General features: G+C 40.8%; 1 protein-coding gene across 3 annotated transcripts; it reads right to left on the bottom strand.

Annotated features, from left to right (window-relative positions):
- Nucleotides 1-42: 42 nt before the first annotated feature.
- Nucleotides 43-25,807, bottom strand: LOC117540862 (vang-like protein 2). 3 transcript variants are annotated; one of them, XM_034207765.1, is made up of 8 exons: nucleotides 25,691-25,807; nucleotides 9,003-9,373; nucleotides 8,207-8,330; nucleotides 6,630-7,237; nucleotides 5,576-5,709; nucleotides 4,745-4,880; nucleotides 4,123-4,366; nucleotides 43-2,768 (listed from the first exon to the last, which is right to left on the bottom strand). In XM_034207765.1, exons 2-8 carry the CDS (start codon nucleotides 9,071-9,073, stop codon nucleotides 2,508-2,510), a joined length of 1,578 nt encoding a protein of 525 aa, XP_034063656.1. In that variant the 5' UTR covers nucleotides 9,074-9,373; nucleotides 25,691-25,807; the 3' UTR covers nucleotides 43-2,507. The 3 variants fall into 3 exon arrangements, with proteins under 3 accessions (XP_034063656.1, XP_034063657.1, XP_034063658.1); XM_034207766.1 differs by lacking the exon at nucleotides 25,691-25,807 and adding an exon at nucleotides 25,112-25,422; XM_034207767.1 differs by lacking the exon at nucleotides 25,691-25,807 and adding an exon at nucleotides 25,164-25,422.

The following is a 25,807-nucleotide window of genomic DNA, read 5'->3' as shown; positions in this document are numbered from 1 at the left end:
AACTTCTCTAACCTCCTACGCTTCAAAATAAGTGACAAGACATAAGGAATAAAATGGTTTAATAGTGGAAAAAGGCCTATGACACTATACAAGCTACAGTTACCAAAAGAGAAAGAAAATACAAGACAAAATCTACAAAATTTGTACAAGCCACTTGTTTTTCAAAAGTAAAAACATCGGGGAAATTGCATCGTCATAACTTAGGCACCATCAAAATGATAGAAAAGTATTACAAAAAAGTATTGGGAGCCTGAAACAACTCAAGCATGCAGGGTTGTTTTATAGAATGTGATCACTCGGGTGAAATGTCAGCGGTGTGTTTGCTGTTAGGAATTTAAAGGGCTTTTTAAACCACATTTCTCTTGAAAACAAACCGTCGGTCATGTTTTGTCTCAACAAACTTTAGGTAGGTGCCACGGATCGCCCCACGTCTCAGCATCAGGAGTGTTTTGGTGTTACAGAGTGTTTTAGGTCCTAGAGGAGGAAGAGTAAGGCCGTGGGATGCAGCTGTGTGTGTGTGTGTGTGTGTGTGTGTGTGTGTGTGTGTGTGTGTGTGTGTGTGTGTGTGTGTGTGTGTGTGTGTGCAGGGGCACCGCCAGGGATTTTGGGCCCTATGAAAAAATATCATAATTGGTTACTTAACATTTTTTTCTTAATGTTCTAAAATTGTTTGGGCCCCTGTCAGTCACGGGCCCTTAGAATCGTCCTAACTTTTCACCCCCGTACAGCGCCCCTGTGTGTGTGTGTGTGTGTGTGTGTGTGTGTGTGTGTGTGTGTGTGTGTGTGTGTGTGTGTGTGTGTGAGCAGAGGAGCTGCACAGAAGAGTTACAATCACACGTCTGATTTGGGATTTTTGTGAAAATGCATGATAAAAAAAACAGCTGAGGAAGCAGCTGAGTTGAACTACAGCTGTGTGCTCAAGAATGAGTTCACACGTGTGGATTGTGACAAAGACTGGAATAAACCTAGACCTCATTTAAACCTGTTGACACGTCACCTGAATCTGCAGAAAGACAGACTCACAAGCCTTTGCATTTACGTATACTTATCATTAGTTTTAGCTCTCGTCGTCTCAATGTTGCGTTGTGATTGGATATAAATATTTAATTGGACAGGCAGAGCTCAGGGACTTATGACAAACATTGTGTTTTCGAAAGTCAAAAGGATAAATGAGTTTTGAAAGCTTTTAAAAACTGCTCATGACTTAAAGACGGCGGCCAGATGTATTTGATCAAGTCACAATCTTTAGAGAAACCCTTCTATTAAATAGACTCAATGTTTTCTGTTATGATTTGGTTTTCTGGTGACTTTCCAAATGTCTCTGACAAGCTGTTCAGTTTCTAAGTCTTTCAGCAGGTTTACTGAAAAACTTAAGGCCCCATTTTTATGAAACGTGTTGGAAAGGTCAATCATGGGCCTAGGAAGAACACGGTAAAGTTTAGATTGGATCTGAATTACTTGGCTAGTAAATGACTCCTCTGAGAAAATGTTATCTGTTCACGACAACCATACAAAGTCAGTCACGGACATGGGCACTGAAAGTTAACATACAATTCCTTATGCTGTAAATACGCATGAGGACATGTTAGTCAGCGACTTGAAATAGTACCTGGGAAATGCTTAATTTTCTCCTTATTTAGTCATGCTTGTTCCCTGTTCTTTAAGGCAAGGAATTAGCCTTTTATGTTGAAGTATAGGGTTTTTAAAATGAGGAACTTGTTACTTCCAGACAGGGTAGGAAAGACTGAAAGTGTTGAAACACACTCTTGGTTTTCTGGTCTTTTTGACATTAAGGAAAACTCTGAATAACACCAGGTTTTAATATCCTCACGAAGATATACATACAAAGACTGCTTGTTAATAACAGGCGTGAATGGGGTCTTGGTTTAGTCTTCTGTGTAAAAGGGAAGTTGGATTGCCAGTGTAGTGTTTTAAAGAGAACCTGCATATTAAGACAGTCATGTAAATACAGTTTGGAGTAGCTGAGGAATGTACTTCCATTTTTCACATAAAAAAGAAGACATGTTGGCCTTCAGGCCGCGGAAAAGCCACGTGTTAATTCAAAGCACATAATGCTACATTCTGTGAGTAAAGAAAAAAGAAGTCACACCCTTTAATATAAAAACTGTCCTTGTATTCTTGAAACAATACATGGAGAGGGAACCAGAAGGCAGAGGTACACCAGCATTCAGAGCGCTCTGTTTTTGAGAAAGAGGAAGTGACAAATGTGATGTAATCCCCCTCGTCTGGTGTTGAGTCAGCACAGTGAAGTCGTAGTCCAGTGGTTACAGCAACAGCAGAAGCCAAGAGAGGAGAAAAACCCCCTGTATACAAAAAGTCTCTTACAGAAGGCATTCGTTTTATTCCAGGTTTGAACAATCATTGAGCAGTTTCATATCGGGAGGAGTGGTTCACTCTCTCCTTCAAGGGTTTCTGTGTCACAGACAGGAAGTGATTGGATGTGAGTGGACCCCATGTCCCGTCCCGTGGGAAAAAATAAGCATCCATCACACCGAGGTTTCCGACTGAAGCCTCATCACGAACTTGTGGCTCTTCGGGTCGATGAATTCCTCCCCGAGCCGCAGGAAGGGGAGCGGCATCACCGTGACAACCAGGGAGAAGTCGAGGCGCCGCAGGGAGAAGATGAGACCCTGCCGAAGGGCCGAGGTCACCGGCTCCTCGCTCACCAGGGTCCACTGGCGCCCCCTGCCGTTCTGCTGCTGGTACTGCACCGTGGGGCCGGGGCTCAGGTACCGCTCCAGGAAGGCCTGGAGTAAAAAGGGAGGAAGAGGGGGTGTAAATATCATGGAAACAAGGGAGATAGTGTTTTAATGGGAAATATATTAAGTTAAGTAACTTATAGTAATGATTGTCAAATATTTCCTGGATCCTCTATTATATATTTTGTATTTAACACATTCATTTTTCACATTAACATGTGGTAATTCAGATTGTCTATGTTGTAATTGTATAAGGTTTGTTGATCTGTATAAACTGTAAAGCCCCCTGAGATAAATTGTGTCATATATAAATATGGAACTAAAACATAAAATAAGATAGGAAAAATATTTATATACATTAATTTAAAAAATACCGAAATAATATTGCCTGGATAATAAAAAAAAGGACCTAAATTCATTTAAGTAAATAAATACTGGACTAAAGGAGACAGCTTACCAAAATATGTAGAAATATTCGTAAAACATGTTATAGATTTTTTCAATAATTTAACTGGGATAGTTGTTTTAAACCCTTTTAACACTAGAACCGCCAACGGGTCAATTGTACCCGCAGCTGTTTTTTGATTGTATGTCATTTCTTTCAATGAAATATTCAAGTCAGTATGAAGTCAGATTGAAAAATCGCCCAACATTTTTTAATTGATCCTACAGCGGGTAATATTTACCTCATAGAAAATGCAGCGTAAACATGACGTGTTTCTATAGTAACGCCTTTTTTCTAGTGCGGTTCCTTATAGATAGAGAGATATAGTTAGAGAGAGAGAGAGAGATATATATAGTTAGAGAGAGAGAGAGAGAGAGAGAGATATAGTTAGAGAGAGAGAGAGAGATAGAGAGAGAGAGAGAGAGAGAGAGAGAGAGAGAGAGAGATAGTTAGAGAGAGAGAGAGAGAGAGAGAGAGAGAGAGAGAGAGAGAGAGAGAGAGAGAGAGAGATTTGTACCTAAACAAAACACAAGTCTAACACCAAGCGTTTAAATCAGCACTGGTAGCGATATTCTATACTTCATGCTATCTGCACAAACTATATCATATGAAAAGCTGAGAGTCCACAGATAAGTTTCATCCCTGTGCGATCAAAACTCACTGTTCTGTTTGATAGATACAAGAACATTGTACCTTGAAAATCAATAGCGGGTAAATTTGACCCGTTGGCGGTTTTGGGTATACAGCGACCTCTGGCGGTTCTAGTGTTAATAAAGTTTCTGTTGTCCAAAAAACTGAATTTATAATACTCCCAATTACAGATGTTGAATCAGAAGGAATATCACAATAAGACTTAAACCTGGAATTTATCTGTATCACAAAACATGTGAAACTGCAGAATGTTAATGTTAGAGGAGGTAAGTTGAGTTTTTTCCACCACAGTGAGCCGGTGTGTACCTTGGGCGTCATGTTGTGTGTGATGCAGAACTGCAGGTGTGTGAGGATGCTCTCCATGCTGTGGAAGGCCTGCTGCCTCGTGGTCCTCAGGTACTTCTGCATCGCCCGGGCCATCGGGGCGAAGATGGCCTGCGCCGCCTCCCGAGGGTCCATCACCTCTCGGGGGTGTTTGGGGGACGAGGCCACTTCGTCTTCATGGAGACGCTTGATGTGTGTGAAGGCCTCTTCCACCGCCACCACCAACCTAGAGGGTGGAGAAAGGGGCACAAATATGAACTCTTTAAAGTTCCCCTATTATACTGTTTTTACTGGGTTACCTTGGTTACTGATTGGCTAATGGTTACACAAGCCAACAAATCGTTATGACATCATAAAGTGGCCAAAATCTGATCAGCTCATTTTCAGACAGGTTTTTATAGAAATGGATGAGGACAAAAAGAGAGAGAATCTTTCTTCCTGAAACTTTCAGAGTCTCTTTCCACAGAGGGGACACGTGTTGATGTATAAAAGGATTGGATTTTGAATAATAGGTGACCTTTAAAGGCATCTCTTTCTTCGTTCTATTTGATTCTCTACTCTCAGACCACAGCAGTTATTTGTGAATGAGGAGTATTTCTCTCACCTGGCCTTGCGTTTGCGAACCCTGCGGTCCATCTCGGCCTCCTCGTAGTAGAACTCGTTGTGGGAGTTGTCTCTCCTCCGGGCAGCGGCTGCTATCATGGCCCGGGACTGACCTGAAGAGTTATTGGTGGAGCTTTCTGCAAGACAACACATGAGAGGGGGGTTAGATGAATGCATCTCAGGTATTTAGCTGGAGTGCAAATGGAGAAAACAAAGTCAGGTACAAGAAAATAGTTACACAATTACCTTTAGCTGCTTTTAGGTTTAACCTCAGTATATTTCATTTAAGTGTCATCTGCTTCAACTCAAGTACTGCACTACAGTAAACTTTTGAAGTACTTTTTGATATTTTCTACTTCTACATCCCTATATCTCGAATGGAAGTGCTGTACTTTTACCTTAGTACTTTTTGATTTATATATTATATTTGATTTATTTGTAGATGAAGTTATCAAAAAGCTATAATGAGTATATGAAATACAATCAATTGTTTTACAGTAAAATAAACCACCCAACCGTAAAAACAAATAAAATACAAATGAGCTTGATTCCAGGAAGCTCCCATATAAAAAATGCATGATACATGTGACTGCATCAATAATAACATTATAATATAATATTATAATGATGTAGCAACCAAGAGCCCATTTGGATGAATCGTGATGACTTTTATACTCTAAGGATATTATCAAAGCTTATACTTTCAGTGGTTTTTATTGTTGTCCAAATACTTCTTCCTTATCATGCTGCTAACTAACGGATGACAATGACATGGCGTCTAAAGTCAGAGTTGTGTATGAGTAAACAGAGTCAGAGGAGAGGCTGTATTTACCGTCCAGAGAGTAAACCTTGAAGCCGGTCATCTTCTTGGACAGGATGGATCTGGGCAGGTTGAGCAGCGCGGGGTTAAAGACGGAGAAGTCGCTGTAATAACGGTCCAACACCCAGACTGCAGCCCGCTGGATACTTAACACATAAAACACACACACGTCAAACGTCAGTGTCAAAGTCAGTACGGGATATTAACTGGACACATACTAAACAAGCCAAAAGCACAACACTTTTCAAATTAGGTTTTTTTTCTAAGCAGAGATCCAATGTAGCTCCAGCAGCTAATTTAAGCTATTTGCACAAAGAGGCCATAAGGTGTGCTGTAGGTGAATACTGAAAAAAGCTAATAAGTAGACCTCAGAGCAGAACATATTGTGTTACACACGAATGCCTCCTGTCAAAAACAAAAACTCATGGCATAACAATTTGAAAGATTCTGTAATGAAATGAAGAAGTGTAAACTCAAGAGCTGTAACCAACATGAGGCTATTTTGAATTCAAATTCTAAGGTTTTATTGTCATATGCACAAAAGCTACAGTGTAGAAATGGCAATGCAAATCTTATGACCCGAGCTCCTCCAACATGCATAATAGAATAAGAAAATAAAAATACAAAATAGCGCAAGAAGTCTATAATAGACTATGATATAACAGAATGTAAAATAAAATATTGTACAGTGAGATGAAATTAAATGTTTGTAGATAATTATGCATTATTGGTAGTCAGTGGTTACATGTTTGGTTCTGTCTAAGCTACTATTTCACCTATGCACCTTATATATATATATATCAATATTTAAATTACTTGTATATAGACTATTCTGCAGTATTTCTATTATACTCTATTTAATTTACTTGCACTATTTTATCTGTTTTATTGTGTTGCCCTGTTGGAAGAGCCTGTGACCTGAGATTGTCATTGATACGTCTACACTGTAGCTAGCTATGTACACATGACAATACAAGCCTTGAATCTTTTCATTCTCATCTTTGTTGATAAACAAAAGGTTTACCAACTCTTGCAGACATTATGATAACTTAATTGTCTCACAGACCTGAGGTGTCCCACGTTGTAGAACTTGCTCGCTCCATCAGTACTTCGCACCACTTTGAGGCAGAAGGCGGGCTGCAGGTGTCGGACCTCCAGCAGCACCAGAGCCAGGTACTGAATGAAGAGCAGAGCGTCCACCAGCGAGGCAGCGTACTCCACGATCCCCCGGTAGTCCCTCTCCCTCGGCTCCAGCACCCGCACGCCGTAGAACAACCAATAGGACGCCACGAACAGGAACACCAGCACCATGAGCAGGCAGCGGAAGACGAAGAAGCGCGGGAGCGTGGCGCGAGGCGGGCGGAGGAACAGCGCCCAGGAGGAGATGAGCAGCACCAGCAGCTTGAAGGCCAGGGAGACGTAGAGGCCCTCGCAGGGCGTCCCGCAGGGCTCCAGGGCCTCGCGCCACAACACCTGCGGCAGGATGAGGAAGGCGAGTGGGGTGAGGAGCGCGAAGAAGCTCAGGACGCCCCCCAGAACCGGGCCCACGAAGCGCTTACACTCCAGCGGGGTCGACTCCTCCAGATCTTTGGTGATGCGCGTCAGGTCCTCGTTGGAGATGCTGTGCTCCGAGGTGCCCGTGACGACCGTGGTGGTCTCGCCCCAGTTATCGTCCTGTCAGACACAGAGAAAGATGTCAAAATACAAGGTTTATCCATCTAAGGTTTTTATCATTTTTGTCATTGCCCAACTTCTTTGTTTGTTTTTCACACCATGTAAAGCGGCCTTGGGTCCCTTGAAAGGACATAATAAATGTAATCTATTATTATTATTATTATTAATAGAAGAGAGTTTTCTGTTGCTCTCCCTGAAGTTTCTTCCATTTGTTCCCTTGTTGATTTTTTTTTTAGCGCTGTGAGGGTTTAAGAAGAGGGTATGCTTCACATTCTGTAAAACCCCAAATGTGAAATGTGTTATATTATGCAATTAAAATGACTTTTAATTGATTAAAATGGCAAATGTTTCTCTATAAAACCTGACAAATCCCTTCAAATACTATATGAAGAAAACACAGCTCATCTGAGCTTTTCTGCTGTTTTTTTAACAAAATATGATTAGTCTTTTTGACCAGATAATAGAAATTAAAAAAACGATTTGTTTAAGTAATTAATCAAACATTTAATGAGAATCGATTCACATAACGGTAGACACCAAATATCCTTATATGATAGGTGTTTTTAGGAAACAAGGAAAACAAAAGCAGATATAAAAGCTTCATTTAGGACATTTTAATCCTTATTTTTTTTAAATAAAACAAGGGAAAATATAAGACAAGTACCTAAACTGTCATAAATCCTAAAAAATGATTTAAATAAAAAGTGTATGTAGTCTTTTAAGGACCATCCCTTGAGCCAGGGAGCTTAAATACAAATACCTCTTTACTATTTACCTCACTTCATATAGAAACAAACAAACATCCCCAGTCCCTTTAATGAACACGTGCTTTTTTAACTTAACATAATACGTCTTGAATATGTTAAGATTAACACCAGACAACACCTGCTCTTCCCTTAATGACTGACAAAGACAGGCAAGGATTAAGGGTTGCTATCAAATGGATAATCATGTTTAAAAGTGACTGACCCTCTCATCTCCGCGGGTGGATTCTGCGTCCAGCAGCGGCTCTCCAGGAGTCTGGATGGTGACCGACTTGTCTCCACGACTGCTGCCGTCTCGACTCTTTGAGCGGTGACGATCCCTCCGATCCCTGGAGGACAAACACACAACACTCAGTTACTCAAGGCTTACTGCTTTCTCTTTGATGTTCCATGTCCACATCCAGCACAAGGCTCGAAGTTGTATTTCTTACGATTCCCAAAAGTAATTGGGTCCTATTCCTTAAAATTGTAGCCGGATTTTTGTTTCAGATTATACATTTTCCAATGAGTTAAGAAAAACAGCCTTCTTTCTGTTTTGAGGCATTTTTTAACATTCCCAATATATTTTTAAGTTGTTGATTTCGCTTAAGAAATAGCTGAAATATCGCAAACTATGAACTAACCCCCTTAACCTTAACAAGGTTTATCTGAAAAGATAAAAAATTACATAATAAGACAAAAGATTTGTTGAAGTGCTCCAATAAAAAAAATATTCATAAAATAATAGGTTAAAAAAAGATTATAGTTTCATAACGGCTTCAGAAAGTTGTATTATTTGTGGCTTCAGGATGTTATGGTGCTCCCCTGGATGTTTACTTTACTATCCCAACACTTGGAACACTTGAAGCCTATGCACACTGAAACCCTTGCAAATGTTATATATTAAAGTCCCCTAAATGGCAGCAAACTACTCAAGAACTTAAAGTGGCTGTTAATAAAAAAACAAGGAGAGAAAGATGTCGTGATGTCGTGACTCTCCTGTGTGACCTGTGTTAACCCACCTGTGCTTGCGGGAGGTCCTGGAGTGCGAGGACTTGTACGAGTATCCCGAGTACTGCGACTCGTTGTCCATGTCTCTGGTCGGCGCTGAGCAGACTTTGCGAGCCCCGACTCCTCCTCCTCCTCCTCCCCCCGGGACGCGGTACTCTCCGACTCCTCCCAGCTGGGCCTTACGCTCAGAGATGGACTTGGTGGAGAGAGCCAAGGGAAGCTTGAGCAGGTCAACCTTACTCCTGAGGGAATCTATCTTGGAGGTCGACAAGGGGGGAGCAGGAGAAGGGAGGCGGGGCGGAGGGGGAGGCTAGAAAGAGGAGAGGGGGAGAGTGGACGGTGGGCGGGAGAGACGCTGCAGGAGAGCTGAGGTGGATGGGACCTGAAAGAGACAGGGAAAGAAAATGGGATGGTTAAACCTTAATCTCAGGTCTTCTAGGGTTAGGGTTTGGACTGGTCTGCTTTCTGTCCTATACCGGATCTCCTCTCTGGTAAACAAAAACACCCTGAAAACTCTGGCAGGAGCACTCATTCAAGGGTACTATGACTATGCTTGCACGTCATGGTACCATAGCACCTCCAAGGCGCTCAAAATAAAACTTCAAACATCGCAAAATAAACTGGTCAGACTACTGCTTGACCTTTCATCTAGAACCCACCTCACCTCTGCCCACTTTGACAACCTAGGATGGCTTAGAGTAGACGACAGAGTACAGCTACTTGCAATGGGCCTGGTCTACAAGATCCACTACACCTCTATGGTACCCATGTACATGTCAAAATTCTTCCCAAAGGTCAAGGAATACCATGATCATAACACCAGAGGGAGCTCCACAAATCATGTGAAACCCAGAGTTGGCACAAAAAAGGGGGAATACACGTTTCGCAATTATGCCACATCAAGGTGGAACGCTCTTTCCACAACTGTAAAGAAAAGTAAAACTATACTTACCTTCAAAACCTCTCTTAAAGAGCACCTTCGGGGGAGAGCATTGCAAAACTGGCCCCGGTAATGGTACAAATCTCAACCTGTCGTTCAATGGACAGCTTCCCCCCCCCCCCCCCCATCTATGTACTCGCATTTTAGACTCTGTTACTAACTGTATATCTGTAGACTTGGTATGTCTTAAATGTCCGGTTAGGATGTATTAGAAAGAAATCTAAAATGAAAATTGTAAATAAGCAATCTGTATGTAAAAAACCACCTGTATGTAAATTGTAAATAAGCCATCTGTATGTCAAATATGTCTTGTATGTCTTAAATGACATGATGAATTGGAAATGGGGGACCCTGATGTAAACAAGACGAAAGTCTTTCTCTGGTCTGCATCCCCTTAACAATTGTATGTTTTGAGCTGTACTGTACTGTACCCAATATACAAGCTGTTAATACACTTTTCAATCAATCAATCAATCAAGAGTCAGAACTAAACATGGCGAAGCAGCGTTCAGTTATTATGCTCCAAATATCTGGAACTACCAGAAACATGCAGGTAAGGTACGTTTATTTATATAGCACATTTTCAGACGCAGGGGCAAGTGCTTACATCATAATTAACACTTAAAGGTGGGGTAGGTAATTTTGGAGAAACCAGCTCGAGTGCGCTAGAATTTGAAAGTACACAACCGGAACAAATCTGCCTCTTCCTTCAGACTTCCTTACAGAGCCCCTCCTCCAACACACACGAACACACACATGACCAATGAGGGCACGAGATAAGTTTGTGCACAGATGGAAGGCTGACAGGCAGGTAGGCCATCCAGTTACTTTAGCCGGGCCGGCTCAGATGATTGGTCGAGCTTTTTACAGCGCCACGGCTTCCACTGATGACGTTTTTTTATGTATTTATTGCATAGACGATTTCGGGATGTTTAGAGCATTCCATGGAATATAACAAACAGTGTTTCTGAAGTGAATTACATACCCCACCTTTAACACTAAGACAACAGAAAGGAACACAATAAATAAACATCATGGAATTACAGATTCATAAATAACATGCATAAAAGAGATACAGAATAGTTTAAAAACGACATTGTAAATACGGTAGGTGCTAAAACAAGTTAAAAGGCTTCTGGGTAAGCAGCTGTAAAAAGTCGTGTTTTTAACCTCGACTTAAAAGAACTCAGCGTTGGTGAACTCGTTAAGTTACTAAGGTCCGCTGCAACTACTTATAAATCCAGGCTGAAGACTTTTCTTTTTGCCGCTACTTTTAAATGTAACTATTCATATCTTACACTGTAACTTTTATTCATGTTTATTTTATTATCTTTGCTTTTTAATGAAATGCCATTTTCTTAATGTCTTTCATTTTTGTAAAGTACTTTGAACTGCCTTGTGTTGAAAGGTGCTATATAAATTAACTTGCCTTGCCTTGCATAATATCTTTATATATTATACTTTTTCAGACTGCATCTTCAATACAGTTCATTTTCTTCATAAACAGGTAAAAACACAATCATTGGATATATTGGAGATATGTGAAACACCCCGATAAGCTATCCGAAGCTTGAGAATATAGACCCAGACACTAAACAGAGAGTATTAGGCAAGGCAAGGCAAGTTTATTTATATAGCACTTTTCAACACAAGGCCATTCAAAGTACTTTACAAAAATGAAAGACATTAAGAAAATGACATCTAAAATCAGTCATTAAAAAGAAAAGCTAATAAAATAAACATTAAAAGAAAAAATACATGGATAAAAGTTACAGTGCAGTTTAAGATATGAATAGTTCAATTAAAAGCAGTGACAAAACACAATATATATATATTAGTAACATGTCTAGAGTTTGAGAGAGTTCATGTGTTATGCAGGCTCATTTATGAAATAGAATAATAATAAACGGCTCTTTCACACACAGCTGCTCTGGATTATAAACGGACTCATCTTGAATGGATCTGAACACACTCCACGGACATCAATTGTACATTTTACACAAAGCAGGGTTAACTTTTCCAAGGCCTTCTCGACTAACTTCCCGCTTTGTTTTCCAAGAGTTATCACAGCAGAGCATAGACGGATACGCTTTAAACTCCCGTGGGACTTTGTAATGCTTTACCAGCTTGGTGTAATCAACAAGATAAACATCGTTGGGGAACGCTGCTTTTATATCTGGCATTCGAACAGCACAGTTAAAAATAAGTTGTATAATTAGTGTAATGGTTTGAAAATTAGAGACTTTTAAGATGTTTTTTAAGAACTGGTTTAAAGGACCGATCGAGGCAGGGAGAAAGAAAAGGCATGCTAGTGAACTCTGTTTGATTTGAAATACTTGAAAGGAAATGCGTTCAACTTCAACATTTGGAAAGTAAATCTGAATGTAAACATACATGTTGATAATCTACAAGAAGACTCTTCAGGGCATCTTTAAGTGACTGATTTATGTTTAACCAAGTTTTAAACACAGTTTAAAGAGAAAAACTATCATTAGTTTGACAATAGACTGGGCTGATGCCTGCCTTTTACTAGATATCTTCCAGTCATGTCATCCACCATTGATCTGATGGACGTTATTTAAAGGTCACATATCATGCTATTTTCAGGGAATAGCATAGGTTTCAGATATATAAAAATATATAAAAAACATGTCTATGAAGTGTTTTGCTCAAAATACCCGTGACGGAGGTAACTTCGTCACTGTTGACTGACGGCTTCGGGCCTTGTAATATTGCACATGTGGTTTAGTTTGAAAGTGTCCCCCCTCCCGTTTTGTCTGTGGCTGGTGATTGTGGTCACCTGGTGCCCTGTGTTGTCTCCTCCCCCACCTGTGTCTGATTGGCCTGATTAGTGTGTGTGTATTTAGGCTCTGTTTTCCCTGTCAGTGGATAGGTGTGTGGGAGATCCTTGTTGCTGGTGACTGTCTTCACATGAGACAGTAAGATTGAGGCTGTGTCATGTACCACAAGGAGTAATACATGCTCACACCGGGTTATATTTGAACCCTCTGCCTCTGCCTCCTTGCTTGGTCGGTCAGTCTCACAATACCAAACAGATCACCCATTCTAGCCATGCCTCATATCCCTCTATTTCACTTCCTGTTTCAAAAGTGCTGATCTCATGCGGGAGATTCTACCGGCAGATTCTGCGCTGATGAAACACCATATCATGGATTATCAAGGATTATTTATTAAACAGTTTGGAGCTCAAAGGCTTTCTCTCTTGCCGGTTATACCACAAGGTGAGTTCCTTTTTATTTCCTGCTTCTTCACACACATGCTCTCCAGTACAGGTTAGCTCTGAGTGTTAGCGATGCTAATGTAAACACCGACCATATTACGTCCAAAACAGTCGGGCATTGCTGATTGCTGATAGGGCCGTGGGTCCACATTTCCGATATTACGTCATATCATACCGTTTTTAGAGATTTGGGCAGGGAGGAAAAGAGAGAGGGTTTTATTTTCTGACGCTGCGTGAGTTCCCTGACGCACCGGCGACACATTTATGTATGAAAGACATCAAAAAGTGCATTTTGCATGGTGGGTCCCATTTAACACTTTAAATCTTGATTTGATTGTTTTATTTAAAATCTTAAATGTATGCCCCATGTTTCCAAACGCAGCTAAATTGTCTAGGCTCCAAACTGTGAAGGAATCACCTCAGTACAGGTATGAAAATGGTCCAACTTAGGAAATCTACAAAGGAAAAAGTCCCTAAAAGATTATCAGGATAAGTGCCAGGTTTCAGGAGGGCATGTCAGTCAAACATGCATATCATTTAGCTTAAAGTGGGGTCAAATGAACCTTAAACTCAAGAGACCAGGTATGTGTTTGATGGGTTAACAACTACGCCTCTCACCCTGGCACACGGTGCAGGAATCACATAAACATGAGGAAGTTCAGGTATGAAAATTGCCCAATTTAGAAAAATGGCGTAGAAAAAAATTCCCACAAAGATGATCAGGATAAGTGTCAGGTTTCAGAAGGGTGTGTCAGTCAAACATGCATATCATTGAGCTTCAAGTGAGGTAGAATTACCCTTAAAAATCAGTCCAGGTATGTGGTTGTTGGCTCAACAATCACACCTGTCACTCTGGTACAGAGTAAAAACATAAATCAGTATACAGTGAGTGTCATCTCTGGTTTAAAGAGGCCATATTAACCTTTTTGGGGTTGGTTAAAAAGGTTGTTGTGCATGTAAATTATTTTAAAAGGCTAAAACCCCCAACTCTCCTCCAGAGGGAGTTCCCAACAAAATAAAACTGAGAAGAATTGACAAAAATATGAGGAAGTTCAGGTATGAAAATTGTCCAATTTAGAAAAATGGTTTAGGAAAATAATCCCTCAAAGATTATCAGGATAAGTGTCAAAGTGAGGTAGAATGACCCTTAAAATACAGAGTCCAAGCATGTGGTTGATGGCTCAACGACCACACCTCTCACCCTGTACAGAGAGTAAAAACATAAAGAGGCCACAGTGCTTTTTGGGGTTGGATATATAGGTTTTTGTGCATGTAAATGGTCTTTAATAGGCTAAAATCCCACAGTTCCCTCCAGAAGGAGTTCCCAACAAAAAAAAACTGAGAGGAATTAACATGAGGAAGTTCAGGTATGAAAATTGTCCAATTTAGAAAAATAATCCCTCAAAGATTATGAGGATTAGTGTCAAATTTCAGGAGGGCGTGTCAGTGAAACATGCATATCATTTAGCTTAAAGTGAGGTAAAATTACCCTTAAAATCCAGAGTCCAAGCATGTGGTTGATGGCTTAACAATTATACCTCTCACCCTGGTACAGAGAGTAAAAACGTAAATCAGTAATGAGTGTCATCTCTGCTTTAAAGAGGCCATATGTTTGCCTTATTTGGGGTTGGTTATATAGGTTTTTGTTTGCTAAAATCCCAAAGCTCCGAACTGTGAGGAATTCAAAAAAATATGAGGAAGTTCAGGTATGAAAATTGTCCAATTTAGAAAAATGGCTTCAGGTTTCAGGAGGGCGTGTCAGTCAAACATTCATATCATTTAGGATTCAAATGACCCTTAAAAACCACGAGTCCAGGTATGTCATTGATGTCTCAACAAACCTCTCGTCCCACGCCTTCCACAAATTAACCCCAGCTTTAGTTGACTCCTGATATCACTCAGGCTTCCGGGTCCGAGGTTAATCATCACACTGTATCTCCTCTCCTCGAGAAGTGAGCTTTAGCCACAGTTAGCTCGGACACAATGGCGGCCATATTGGATTACTGTGTTTTCACATAACTTGTTTGGCCTCTCTCTCCCTCTCGACCGTCTCACATTCCCTCCCTCACTGCCCCCGTCCCCTGGGAAACGGGGGGCCTCTCCGCTGCCATGGCAATGAAAGAGGGTGTTCAGCTGGAGGGGGATTGGAGGTTGACAGTTGCCGTGGAAACCTGACCTTACGCCGCCCTCTGCCACTCTGTCCTCCACGCTGCCGAAAAATCGCCCAAATAAAAAGGTGTTGGCATGACGGATGTTAGACTGTCATATGCTGGTTAGTTGATAAAGGCCGCGGGGCGTTCGCTGACTGTGGGAAAATAGAGAGGGACGTCACTGTCTCACAGGGTCCTGACTTAACTTAATGTGGTTTTTATGGTCCATCAACGCCATTGTGTTTAAAATCCACTTCCCTTCAAGCCAAATACTGTGCGACTGGGGATCTGTCTGTGGGATTTTGGTGAGTTCATCCTGCTCAGGCCCCTTATTTAGAAAAATAATCTTATATTTTGTTTTAGTACGAATACAAATCTATATGCCCACCGGTGGTAGACCCCTGTTGGACGTAGTGATGGGCAATATATCAATAATATATAATTATCCTGATATAAGACCACATATAGATTTTGTAATATATCGTTATATCATAATTTCAAGAATGACATTTTCTTAATTTATCCCACAGCAGGGAAATGTACAGCGTTAAAACAGCAAAGGCACAGTTAGGGTTGGGAACCGAAACTCGGTTCCAGATGAGAACCGATAAGAAAATGCCGGGTACCGGGTACCCATACAAAATACACAATTTCGGTTCTGCTTAACGGTTCCTAAACGCGGTAGACCCTGTATTCCAGCGGGTCCGTCTGCACCGCGGTGCTGCGGTGACCCGGTGGAATACAGGGCGGACCTGGAGAATCACAGAACGGCCGGTCGTCAGCGGGCCGTTGACGGCCGGCTCGGTACGCTGACGGCCGGCACCGCCCTTCATTTTTTTTAAACGGCATCATATCAATTGCGCTGACAGGCGACAGAGGTCCACAGTTGCCCCGCAGCGATGCTCCCCCGCCCTCCCGTAGACATTTCACGAGCTCAGTCACTTCATAACACCAAAGATAGGTCGCGGTAAACACTCTGAAGTGAGGCTCCACTACACTGAAAAAGAAAAGGCAAAGTGTAATGCCTGTTAACAGCTTGCCACAGGCATAGCTCAGTTAAAATAAAGCACAGCTATTGTGCAATACATTTGTATTGCATGTATATTTTTTAGTAACAATTTCAGTTAAAGCTTTTAAGAATAAATATATTTTTGTTATCTAAACGTTTGACCTCTTTATTTTACAATTTTGGAATCGAAACGGGGAATCGATAAGAACCGGAATCGATAAGCAGAATCGGAATCGAAAAATTTCAAACGATACCCATCCCTAGGCACAGTGCAGTTAAAAGGCACAAAATAAAGGAGCATACTAACATATTTAATACGATAGCAAGCGCATGTTAAGAATATGAAAAGTACACATCCATGCTAAGAAATAAGTAGCAGTTACAATATTGATATCTAGCGATTTGGAAAAAAATGTTGTGGTATTTGATAAACTTCAAGGCGTCCAGCACCAATTGGGCTCAGTCTATAACTAAAGGTGGCGATAACAGGAGAAGTCATTCAAATCAAACAGATTTAATCACATCATGAATGAAGGCATTACTGATGTTGGACTGTCATATGCTGCTTAATTGATCAAAGGCATGGGGTGTTCGCTGGCTGTGGGAAATAGAGGGATGTTTTTCTGCCATCACTCTTGTATCAACTTGTTTGTGTTCAAAGTCCACTTCCCTTCACTTTAAATAAGGTACAACGAGTGAGATATCAGTGAGTTTGTTCTCCTCATACTCCGTTTTTATTTAAATTATCTTTCATTCAGACTTTGTCTTAGAAGGAATAGATGAATTAAAACCTGCTAGAGATGCAAAATATCAATTTCAATATTGTGATATGAGACTAGATATAATGCAAGTCTTGTCTTGTTCTGGTTTCAAAGGCTGCCTTGCAGAAAAGGGAAGTCATTTTGTTTGTAAGTAATCACAATACTGAGGATTATGTAACTGTTGAAATTGAAGAGGGACTTTTGCTGCCATGAGTCTCACAGGGTTGTGATTTCACTTAATGTGGTTTTCTGCTCCATCAACGCCATTGTGTTCAAAATCCACTTCCCTTTAAGCCAAATTGTGTAAAACAACAAATCTGTCTGTGGGATTTCTCAGCTTGTCCTCATAAAAGTGTCTTTTCTTTCTTTCTTTACAATCTTTCATTCATATTTTGTCTAAGTAGGAAGCACCCGTCATCCAGTGCCAATAAACCCACTAAGTCTTACCAGACTGGAGAAGACTTTGGATCCCTGCAGCCATGAGAAAAAACCTCAACATGCCTTTTCCAAGAACCACAAAACTCAAATGAGTAGCAGCATCATGGTAAGCTTTTATCTTAGTAATGGCAAATCTTATATACAGTCGCGCTGTGCTTTTATGAGACGTAAAGTGCAGCAAACTGCTTCAGGCTGAACACATGATGTATCTCTGCAACAGGGAGGAATCTGCCTTCTGAATGTCACGCACAGTTGTACAGTTGCGTGACATTACACAGAAAAAAGCACTCTAAAGAACGCCGAGAGCCAAGATCTGTGCTGCAGATTCACATGAAGAAGCAGATTTAAGTGGAGAAAAGTAGACAATATTGCAGAGGGAGATTACGAGCAGATTCCCAGACAATGAAACCACATATCTTTAGACCAAATCCAAACAGTGTTTTTATGTAATGGCTGTGGACGTTTAGCTGGAACTCGCTCTCCCAGACGGAGAAACGCTGGCCTAAATAACAATCTGAATTCATCACTTGCACCCAATGTTTACCCCACCACCTTGTACAAATAACAATTAAGCAATTACAGTAACACTGTCCATATGTCAAAGGAACAACACTGCAAGGTGAGTCATTCAAACCCGGATCACAGCAGCTGATTATAAGTGATGACGTTCTTAATTTTGTTTACATGTCAGACTTTCCTGAATCCTCTGTGCCAATATGTTGGAAGTTTCACAGACACACACGTCACCATCTATTTCATTTGGTATCACAAACATAGACAAAGCCATCCAGAGCCTGTATGTATCCAGAAGGCCTTAGAGAGCATGTTGGGCACACCAAATATTGATTGCCGAACTAAAAAGGAAGCGTCTTCAAATCAAAAGTGTTTCTTCATTTATGTTGTGATATCTGTTGTGTAACAAGTTTACATTTTGCTCTGTGTGTGGAGGTTTTAAGAGTATCAGCAATTTAAATGGATTATCCTCTGGAGGGCGTGAAGAACCTTCTAGGGAAATGTGTTCATAACATTTTCTATAAGCAACTGGAACATTTTGAAAAACGCTGGATCAAAAAAGTATACGTCAAGAGGGCCACCAAACCCAAAAAGATGAATCCTCCACGAGCGATAAATACAGTCAATTTCAGGCTCATTTTGCAACAAAAAAATGTATACAGAAGGATGGTCAATAAGGTCAAGGAAGATGTTTGCCTTGATGGTAAAGTGAGATGAAAGGTCAGGGGGTCACCAAAAATAGAGTAATCCTCAGAGGAACAAATGCAGTGTCCATGTTGCCAGTCTTTGTCAAAGTATCTTGCTCTGCGATCCGTCTCATGAAGCAGAATTACTAAATTGTAAAAATCAAAATACATATTTGGTAGCTTATCGTGAAAATAATGGTACATGATCGCACCGGTAATAATCACCCTGACATAAATCAATATTTTTTACTAGTGTCGGGCGGCTGTGGCTCAGTGGGTAGAGTGCTGGACTTCGAATCAGGGGGTAGCAAGTTCGAGTCCCACTGCAGTCAGCATGTCGTTGTGTCCCTGGGCAAGACACCTCACCCAAATTGCTCCTGTGGGGATTGTCCACAGGACTGAATAAAGTAAGTCGATAAAAACGTCTAACAAATGACATCTAATGTAATGTCTACATGCTGTGAAGAAACCTGGGAGTGATCGTACCTTGCTTAATACAAGTATATGCCGAGTAATTCATTATATTTCAGCTGAGCATATAGTCAATAAAGCTGTATGACTTGTTGACTGATGATGAGGCAAATATTTAGTCCAAAGACACTTTACTTGCTGCACTGTATTCAGGACATTTAAGTGGTCAATACATCTGGATCTCTTCAGGTTTAAAGACAGATGTCTCTCTCTGCATGACTGCTACATTTCTGTGTAAAAAATAGGCTTAGCAAAAAGGCTCCTTCGTTAGGAGGACTGAGATCAGATTTCAGCGCTGACCCTTCTGCTGTCATCATGACGTCACAGCACCTTCGCCTAACCTGCCACATAACGAGACACATATGGTATGAAAAGCATGAGAAGTGGTGGTTAGGGTGGCCTTTTTGAGTGGAGCCTACATAAAACCACGAGTCTTTCAAAAGAGACAAAAGCTTGAAAAAAGACGGGTTTGTAACTCTAGCCTCTCACCAGCTAAAAGAGCAGGATGAAATATGACCTGAAATCTATTTTACAAACTGTCACACTTACTTTTCTTTGTACATCAGTTAATGATAGGAATTAATTATAAGTCTATGATATATTTCAGTCCTTAATCTGGGCTTTCAGACTGTGGTGTATGCTGCCTTGTTACTAACAAGATAAATCATTAGTTGTTTTTGTGATGAAACCATTTTTTCCTTATTTAAACATGAAGATCTGTTTATTAATCATGTTAGTACTATAACATGTACATAGTGGATTTATTCAGTAACTCTGCAGGAGTTTTGTGAAGTCGGAGAAAACAAAACACTTTATGGACACACATTTCTAACAAAAATAGTTTGTTACAAATTGGAGGCCTGGCGTTTTAAAGACAGAGGTGTTTCCAGGAAGGGAGGTTCCTCATGGAAGATGCTATGGGAAATGTATGATCCAGTGTTTTTGGAGCTTGAGTCCTCTACATCCATCCCTGTAAGTCTTAAAATAAATATTATCACTGGACAAGTTTTTTTTTTTAAGGGGTAGTTTAATGCATGTATTCCTCCTGTCGCCATGTTTCTACAGTAACTATGTTGCTGGAACTAGCAGTAGATTAGCTTAGCTTAGCATAAAGCCTGGACACAAGGGGAAACCACTGTTTAAAAATAGCTAAATCCATCTATTAGCACCTGTAAAGCTACAATTCTTATTCGACAAAAAATATGTTGTTTCATCTGTATTCTTTCACACACACATACGGGTATTGGGCCGAGCGCGACACCGTACTTCCGGTCTGCGCCGTTTTACGCGAGGTGCAAGCAGCCGTACACCGTCTAGGTGTTGCTAAGCTTCCTGTACTGAATATCATAGTCTATTGCCTTAATCAATATCTAGTCAACTCTAAAATACCACATATATGCAATGGCATGATAATATTATTGTGACAAGTGGGGTATTCACCTGGTGTTTCCAGAAATTAGACGTAGATGCAGCCAAAATCGCCGAAGGCCACTGTCGTTTTTCCATATATCTGCAGGCAGTCTGTAACAACCCACACAGCTCTAGTTTACGCTGGTAACGACCTAAAGCACACCCCTCAAGTCCAGAGATGTAATCCGAAGACATGCAGTGATTTCTTCGGTCGTTAATTCAGAAAAAAAACCTACTGCGCTCTGCCTGGCTACGTTAGCTAGCTGTTTATATTAGCACCTCCAGGATATTAGCACCTCCAGGAAAATGGCACATTTATATATATTTATATGGCGCGTGTTGCATTGTGGGTAGCTCGTGACGTCACTGTGTGAAAGAATAATAGCTGGAGCTAAAGCTTCAATTTGCTGCTTTAAATGGAGATAGTAGAAACAGTCCAGCACATTACCACACATTAAACAGCTACATGTTTGATATAGCTCAAACTATTGTGATATAACATGTACATTAGTGAGTTGTTAAGGTGCTGCTGATATGATGTTGTTACCTTCCGAAAGATAGCCGCTTCCATCTGTTTCCAGTCTTTATGCTAAGCTAACTGGCTGTAGCTTCATATTTATCGATACTGAGTGTCTAATTCTAGCAATGTAATACATTTAGCCAGCCCTGTAGCCTAACATGTCATTTACATGATAAAACATAACCACTGAATGCCTTTAGCTTGTATATTATGGCACTTTCGTCAGTAGTATCCGAAACACTGACACTTGAGCTGCGCTAGGGTAATCTACTCTTCAACGACTTCAACTTGAACTGCAGTTTGAGACGAGCCTGTCTCTCTGACAGACTGTTAGTGAGAATATGATGGAGCACTTGATCTTCAGGGGTGTGGTCCAGTGTTTGGGTGGATAAGGTTTCCTATTCATCCCAGTGTCCTATGTCCTACTTAATGAGCTTCCCCGGAACTCTTCTAATCCACTGAAGTCAGCTGCATTAACGTTAAATAAACAAGCAACAGACTTTTCTGAGAAAACATAACCTGACATTGTTAATAATTAGCTAGGTCCTTTTTTACCGATATTGCCTCTGCTCCTGGAAAGCCATTGTTAAACAAACAGCAGTGTCCTTCTTTAGGTTATTTCAGGGTTTCTTTTGACACACAACTCATTCATTTCTCACAACCCTGCCTCAAAGTCTGATTTCTAAAAAAAGAAAACGACCCTTGTTCACTCTGGGCTTGTTTAAGAGGTGCCAACAACAGGCGGTTCAGTAATCTGTGTAGGTGTGTGGTCTGAGGTTAAACAGAAATGATGCTGGGCTTCATGCCTACATGTGCCAAGGTTAGATATTTCTCTTTGCTCGGGCCAAAGGGATTATAAAGCCATTTAATATCCACCGTTAACTGATAGCTGTTTCCTGTGAGCCCACTACTTTTCTTCTAGGAAAGACGGTAGACAGTCTTTGCATGAGGTTGTGAGTCCAGTCTAAGACATGTTTTACTAGCCACCCATCAAAACTCTGTGAAAAGTATTCTAGGGAAAAAATCATGTAAAAAGGTAATCATCTTTTCAATCATATCTCTTTGATATTAGTTATTTTATTTCACCTTTTGTTTAAAAAACGTCCAATTTAATCTAAAGAATAGAAGCTAACGCACGTAGCCTGTTTATAAATGGAGAATGAGAACTTTTTCCTTACATCTTATTACTTTATCCAGAATATTTAGTCTATTTTATTCAAACAACGTTATTTGTCTGCTTTTACTGCATTTTTTAAAAAACGAGACATTAAGTGAAGGTTGTTTTGGTGCCTGTACAAAAACTTGCACAGACACCAGTATTAAAATATGTCAAAAAAGACCTTGTCCTTATATCTTTTGCATTTAAAATGAATATTCACAAATATAAAAGCTATATCTAACTTTTTTCCGATAAAGATGTGGCTCCTGTGCATTATGTATATCCCCTTAGTGTTTTAGTCAAACATTTTATATATAAACTTGCCTTGCAAAGGTGAACATTTTGATTTAAATGTGCAGTCATTAAGTCCATGCTCCCATATAAATTCCTCAAACCCACTTATAAAAAGCTACGAAAATTACCCAGGAATGTAGCTGCTAATGTGAAGGTAGCGTCAAACATTTAAAAACGAGCAGATGTAGGATTTTTTACAGCCTCTCTTTTCCCAAAGGCAAAAAGAAATCAAGCTGTCATCGAACATTTGGAGCTGCTGGAACAGAGACAGCAGCTGTCAGGGCGGAGCAGCAATCTGGGCCTTCGTCTGCGAACTGACCGGCTCCATTCAACGGCCATTTGAGGCCTGATGTGCCAACTGTGAAAATAAGCGTGCACACACACCCAGGGACGCGCAGGGGAAGAGGCTCATCACTGTACCACACACACACACACACACACACACACACACACCACACACACACACACACACACACACACACACACACACACACACACACACACACACACACACACACACAGGGCTGACCACCACCCACTGCTGCCTGCAACAACGTCAGTAAAACCATGAAAAAAAACAAGACAACTGCTACTGTCAGCCTCGAGCACACATGGCCAGCAAACCGGAACAGGTGTGTGTGTGTGTGTAGATCTATCCAGATATGGTTAGATCAACAGGCCTGTCCTCTGCTCTGCGCTGTGATTCAAAGAGACCCCTCCACACGATCTGTCTTCATATCCAAACAAAGTATTGAGTAGACAGGAAGTGGCTGAATGAGCGCAGATCAGATGGATGTGGTTCAGATACGGGACTCCGCTCCATTAGCCTGTGTGGGGCCACATATATTTCCTCATAAATCCAGTTAGACAAACATGTTTAAGGGTCAGATTAACCAAAACCATAAACAACATTACCCCCATAACCATGTCGTTTCAGTTGTATCTCCTCTGGGTTTGAGATATCTACAGCGGCGGCTGAGGGAAATCTAATTTGCTGTTCTTAAAGTATTTTAAAATGACATTTGAAAACCTCAACAACATGCCTTTCAAATGAGCAACAATGCACACTAAAGGACCTATAGATGTAACAGACAACAGATTTAATAGGGACTGCCTTCTAAAGCTGCAAGTCATAAGTAATAAATTGTTTCATCGTCAAAGTCATTTTTTATGCAAACAGTGCAATTGTTTTCGGCGTCCTCATTATGAAGATTTCCAGCTTTTCTCCATATATTATCATATTCAACTGGACATCTTTGGGTTTGGGACTGGACATTCGCCTTGGACATATTATCTGACATTTTATAGACCAATTGGTGAATCAACTCATCAAGAAAATAATAAGCAGAATATTTGATAACCAACATAATCATTAGTTGCAGCCCTACTGTGTTCCAGCCATTGAAAACAACCCACAAACTGTCACGTGATTACATTTGATAATTGATTTCCATATGTGTTAGTTTCTAGATTCTCGGGATGATTTGGTTTTCTCATATCTGTGTAAATTGAGTAAACATGACATTGGACGATTTCCCCTCCAGCGTTTAGACGTTTACTCGTTTAACAATGTAATACAACAAGATGTGATTACAGATGACAAGAATGCCTTATTTCTCCCTGAAGAGAAAATTCATTTCACAGCTTTAAATATTATATTCTGCTCCTAAATCAGACATTGAGTAACAGCTGTCATATTCATAATATTGGTTGTTTTCAGGATTTTATCTCAATTTCTTGTCAATAAACTCAAGTAAACCAATGGTTCTGTAATACAGCAACAAATAGTCTTTCAATTGATGATAATTGCCAACATATTTTCACAATCATTAGATTGTTTAGGATATTTAAGTTAAAATGTCATACATAGACTTTATCCAGCTTCATGAATGTGAGGATTTTAATTGGAAGTCACCTTCTACTCTGTAAGGAGTCACTAGTTTTGACTTAATGATAAAACAGAAAATAAAAAAGGTGGGTCATGACCTACTGGACCATATTAAGATATGTATTACCTCACCATGTTTAGTGATACGTCTACATGTGTGTCAACAGAATCTCTATACTGAACTAGCTTTACTGACTGTACTGTGATATGACTGTAAAATCCCTGTTACAGTATATTTACAGTGACCATGCAATACTTCATTTATGTCCTGCTTTATCACGTATTCCATCTGTCAGCGCTGTATACCATACGTTAGTGCTTTGTATCACTGATCAATTATAAAAGTAGTCTATTCCTCGCCCATTACGCTCATGTTTACCACAAAATAAAGCACTTACAAAGCCAGCATGTACATGAAGCCCCCACCACAGCTGGGTAAATCAGGGCCTGTTGCTACAGCAGAAACATGACTCTGTTTCACTTTGAATTCCAACATTTGATCGGCGCAAAAACGCATTAAGCCATTTGGACACTTCTTAGCTTCCCACCGGTGGATGTGGTAACACGGATCAAGAGGCAATTTGAGGCAAGCGGCATCAATAATTCAACAACACTCCACATGCACAAAAGGCTGACTTACTGTGAGGAACCAGCAGCATTTAGGGCGAATATAAAAGAGTTATGCGACCTACAAAATGAAAAGGGAGGGTGCTGTAGTACAGGCAGGACAATGGGAGACTCCCAGGCCCCACCGGTGGCGTCCTGATGCCAAATGATCCAGAAATGCTCCTTTTCTTCCGCCTTTGCGTCTCCAAACGGGACGCCCTCACAGTAAATGAATGAAGCACTCAGAAATTCAAAATCCCTCGGCCTACAGTAATCAAACTGGACGCGATTATCCCCCCCATGCTCATCCCCTCTCCGTGAACCCTTTCTATCCTCTGGTCATAAACATTACCCCCTTCCTCCCACGTTTGAAATCGCCCCTCAGAGCTACGTGGCCTCGGTGAGAACAACAATAGGGACGCCGAGGGTCCTTAACTTCCCTGTGGTTATAAAAAAAAAAAGGCGACCATCGCGTCCTGTCGACTATTGTTTGGGGAAACCGGAGATCTCCGAGCCCTGCCCTCCGCCAGCGTAAAAGCAGCGCACATGCACCCGTACTCCAACAACCAAGCAGCATTTTAAAAGACATTTTCAACAAATAAATACGACTTACTTAGTGTAGATTGTCCATTCAGGTATTTTCTCACTTTCCACTTTCTTTCCACTCAGCCGTAGCACCGTGCGCCCCGCCTCCGCTCACTTTGGCCCCTCCTCTGCCCCCGGGGGACAG

Source organism: Gymnodraco acuticeps, unplaced genomic scaffold, assembly GCF_902827175.1.
Source record: "Gymnodraco acuticeps unplaced genomic scaffold, fGymAcu1.1, whole genome shotgun sequence".
Lineage (NCBI taxonomy): Eukaryota > Metazoa > Chordata > Actinopteri > Perciformes > Bathydraconidae > Gymnodraco > Gymnodraco acuticeps.
Note: the sequence above shows the minus strand (reverse complement) of the source record. Positions and strands in the feature narration are given on the sequence as shown.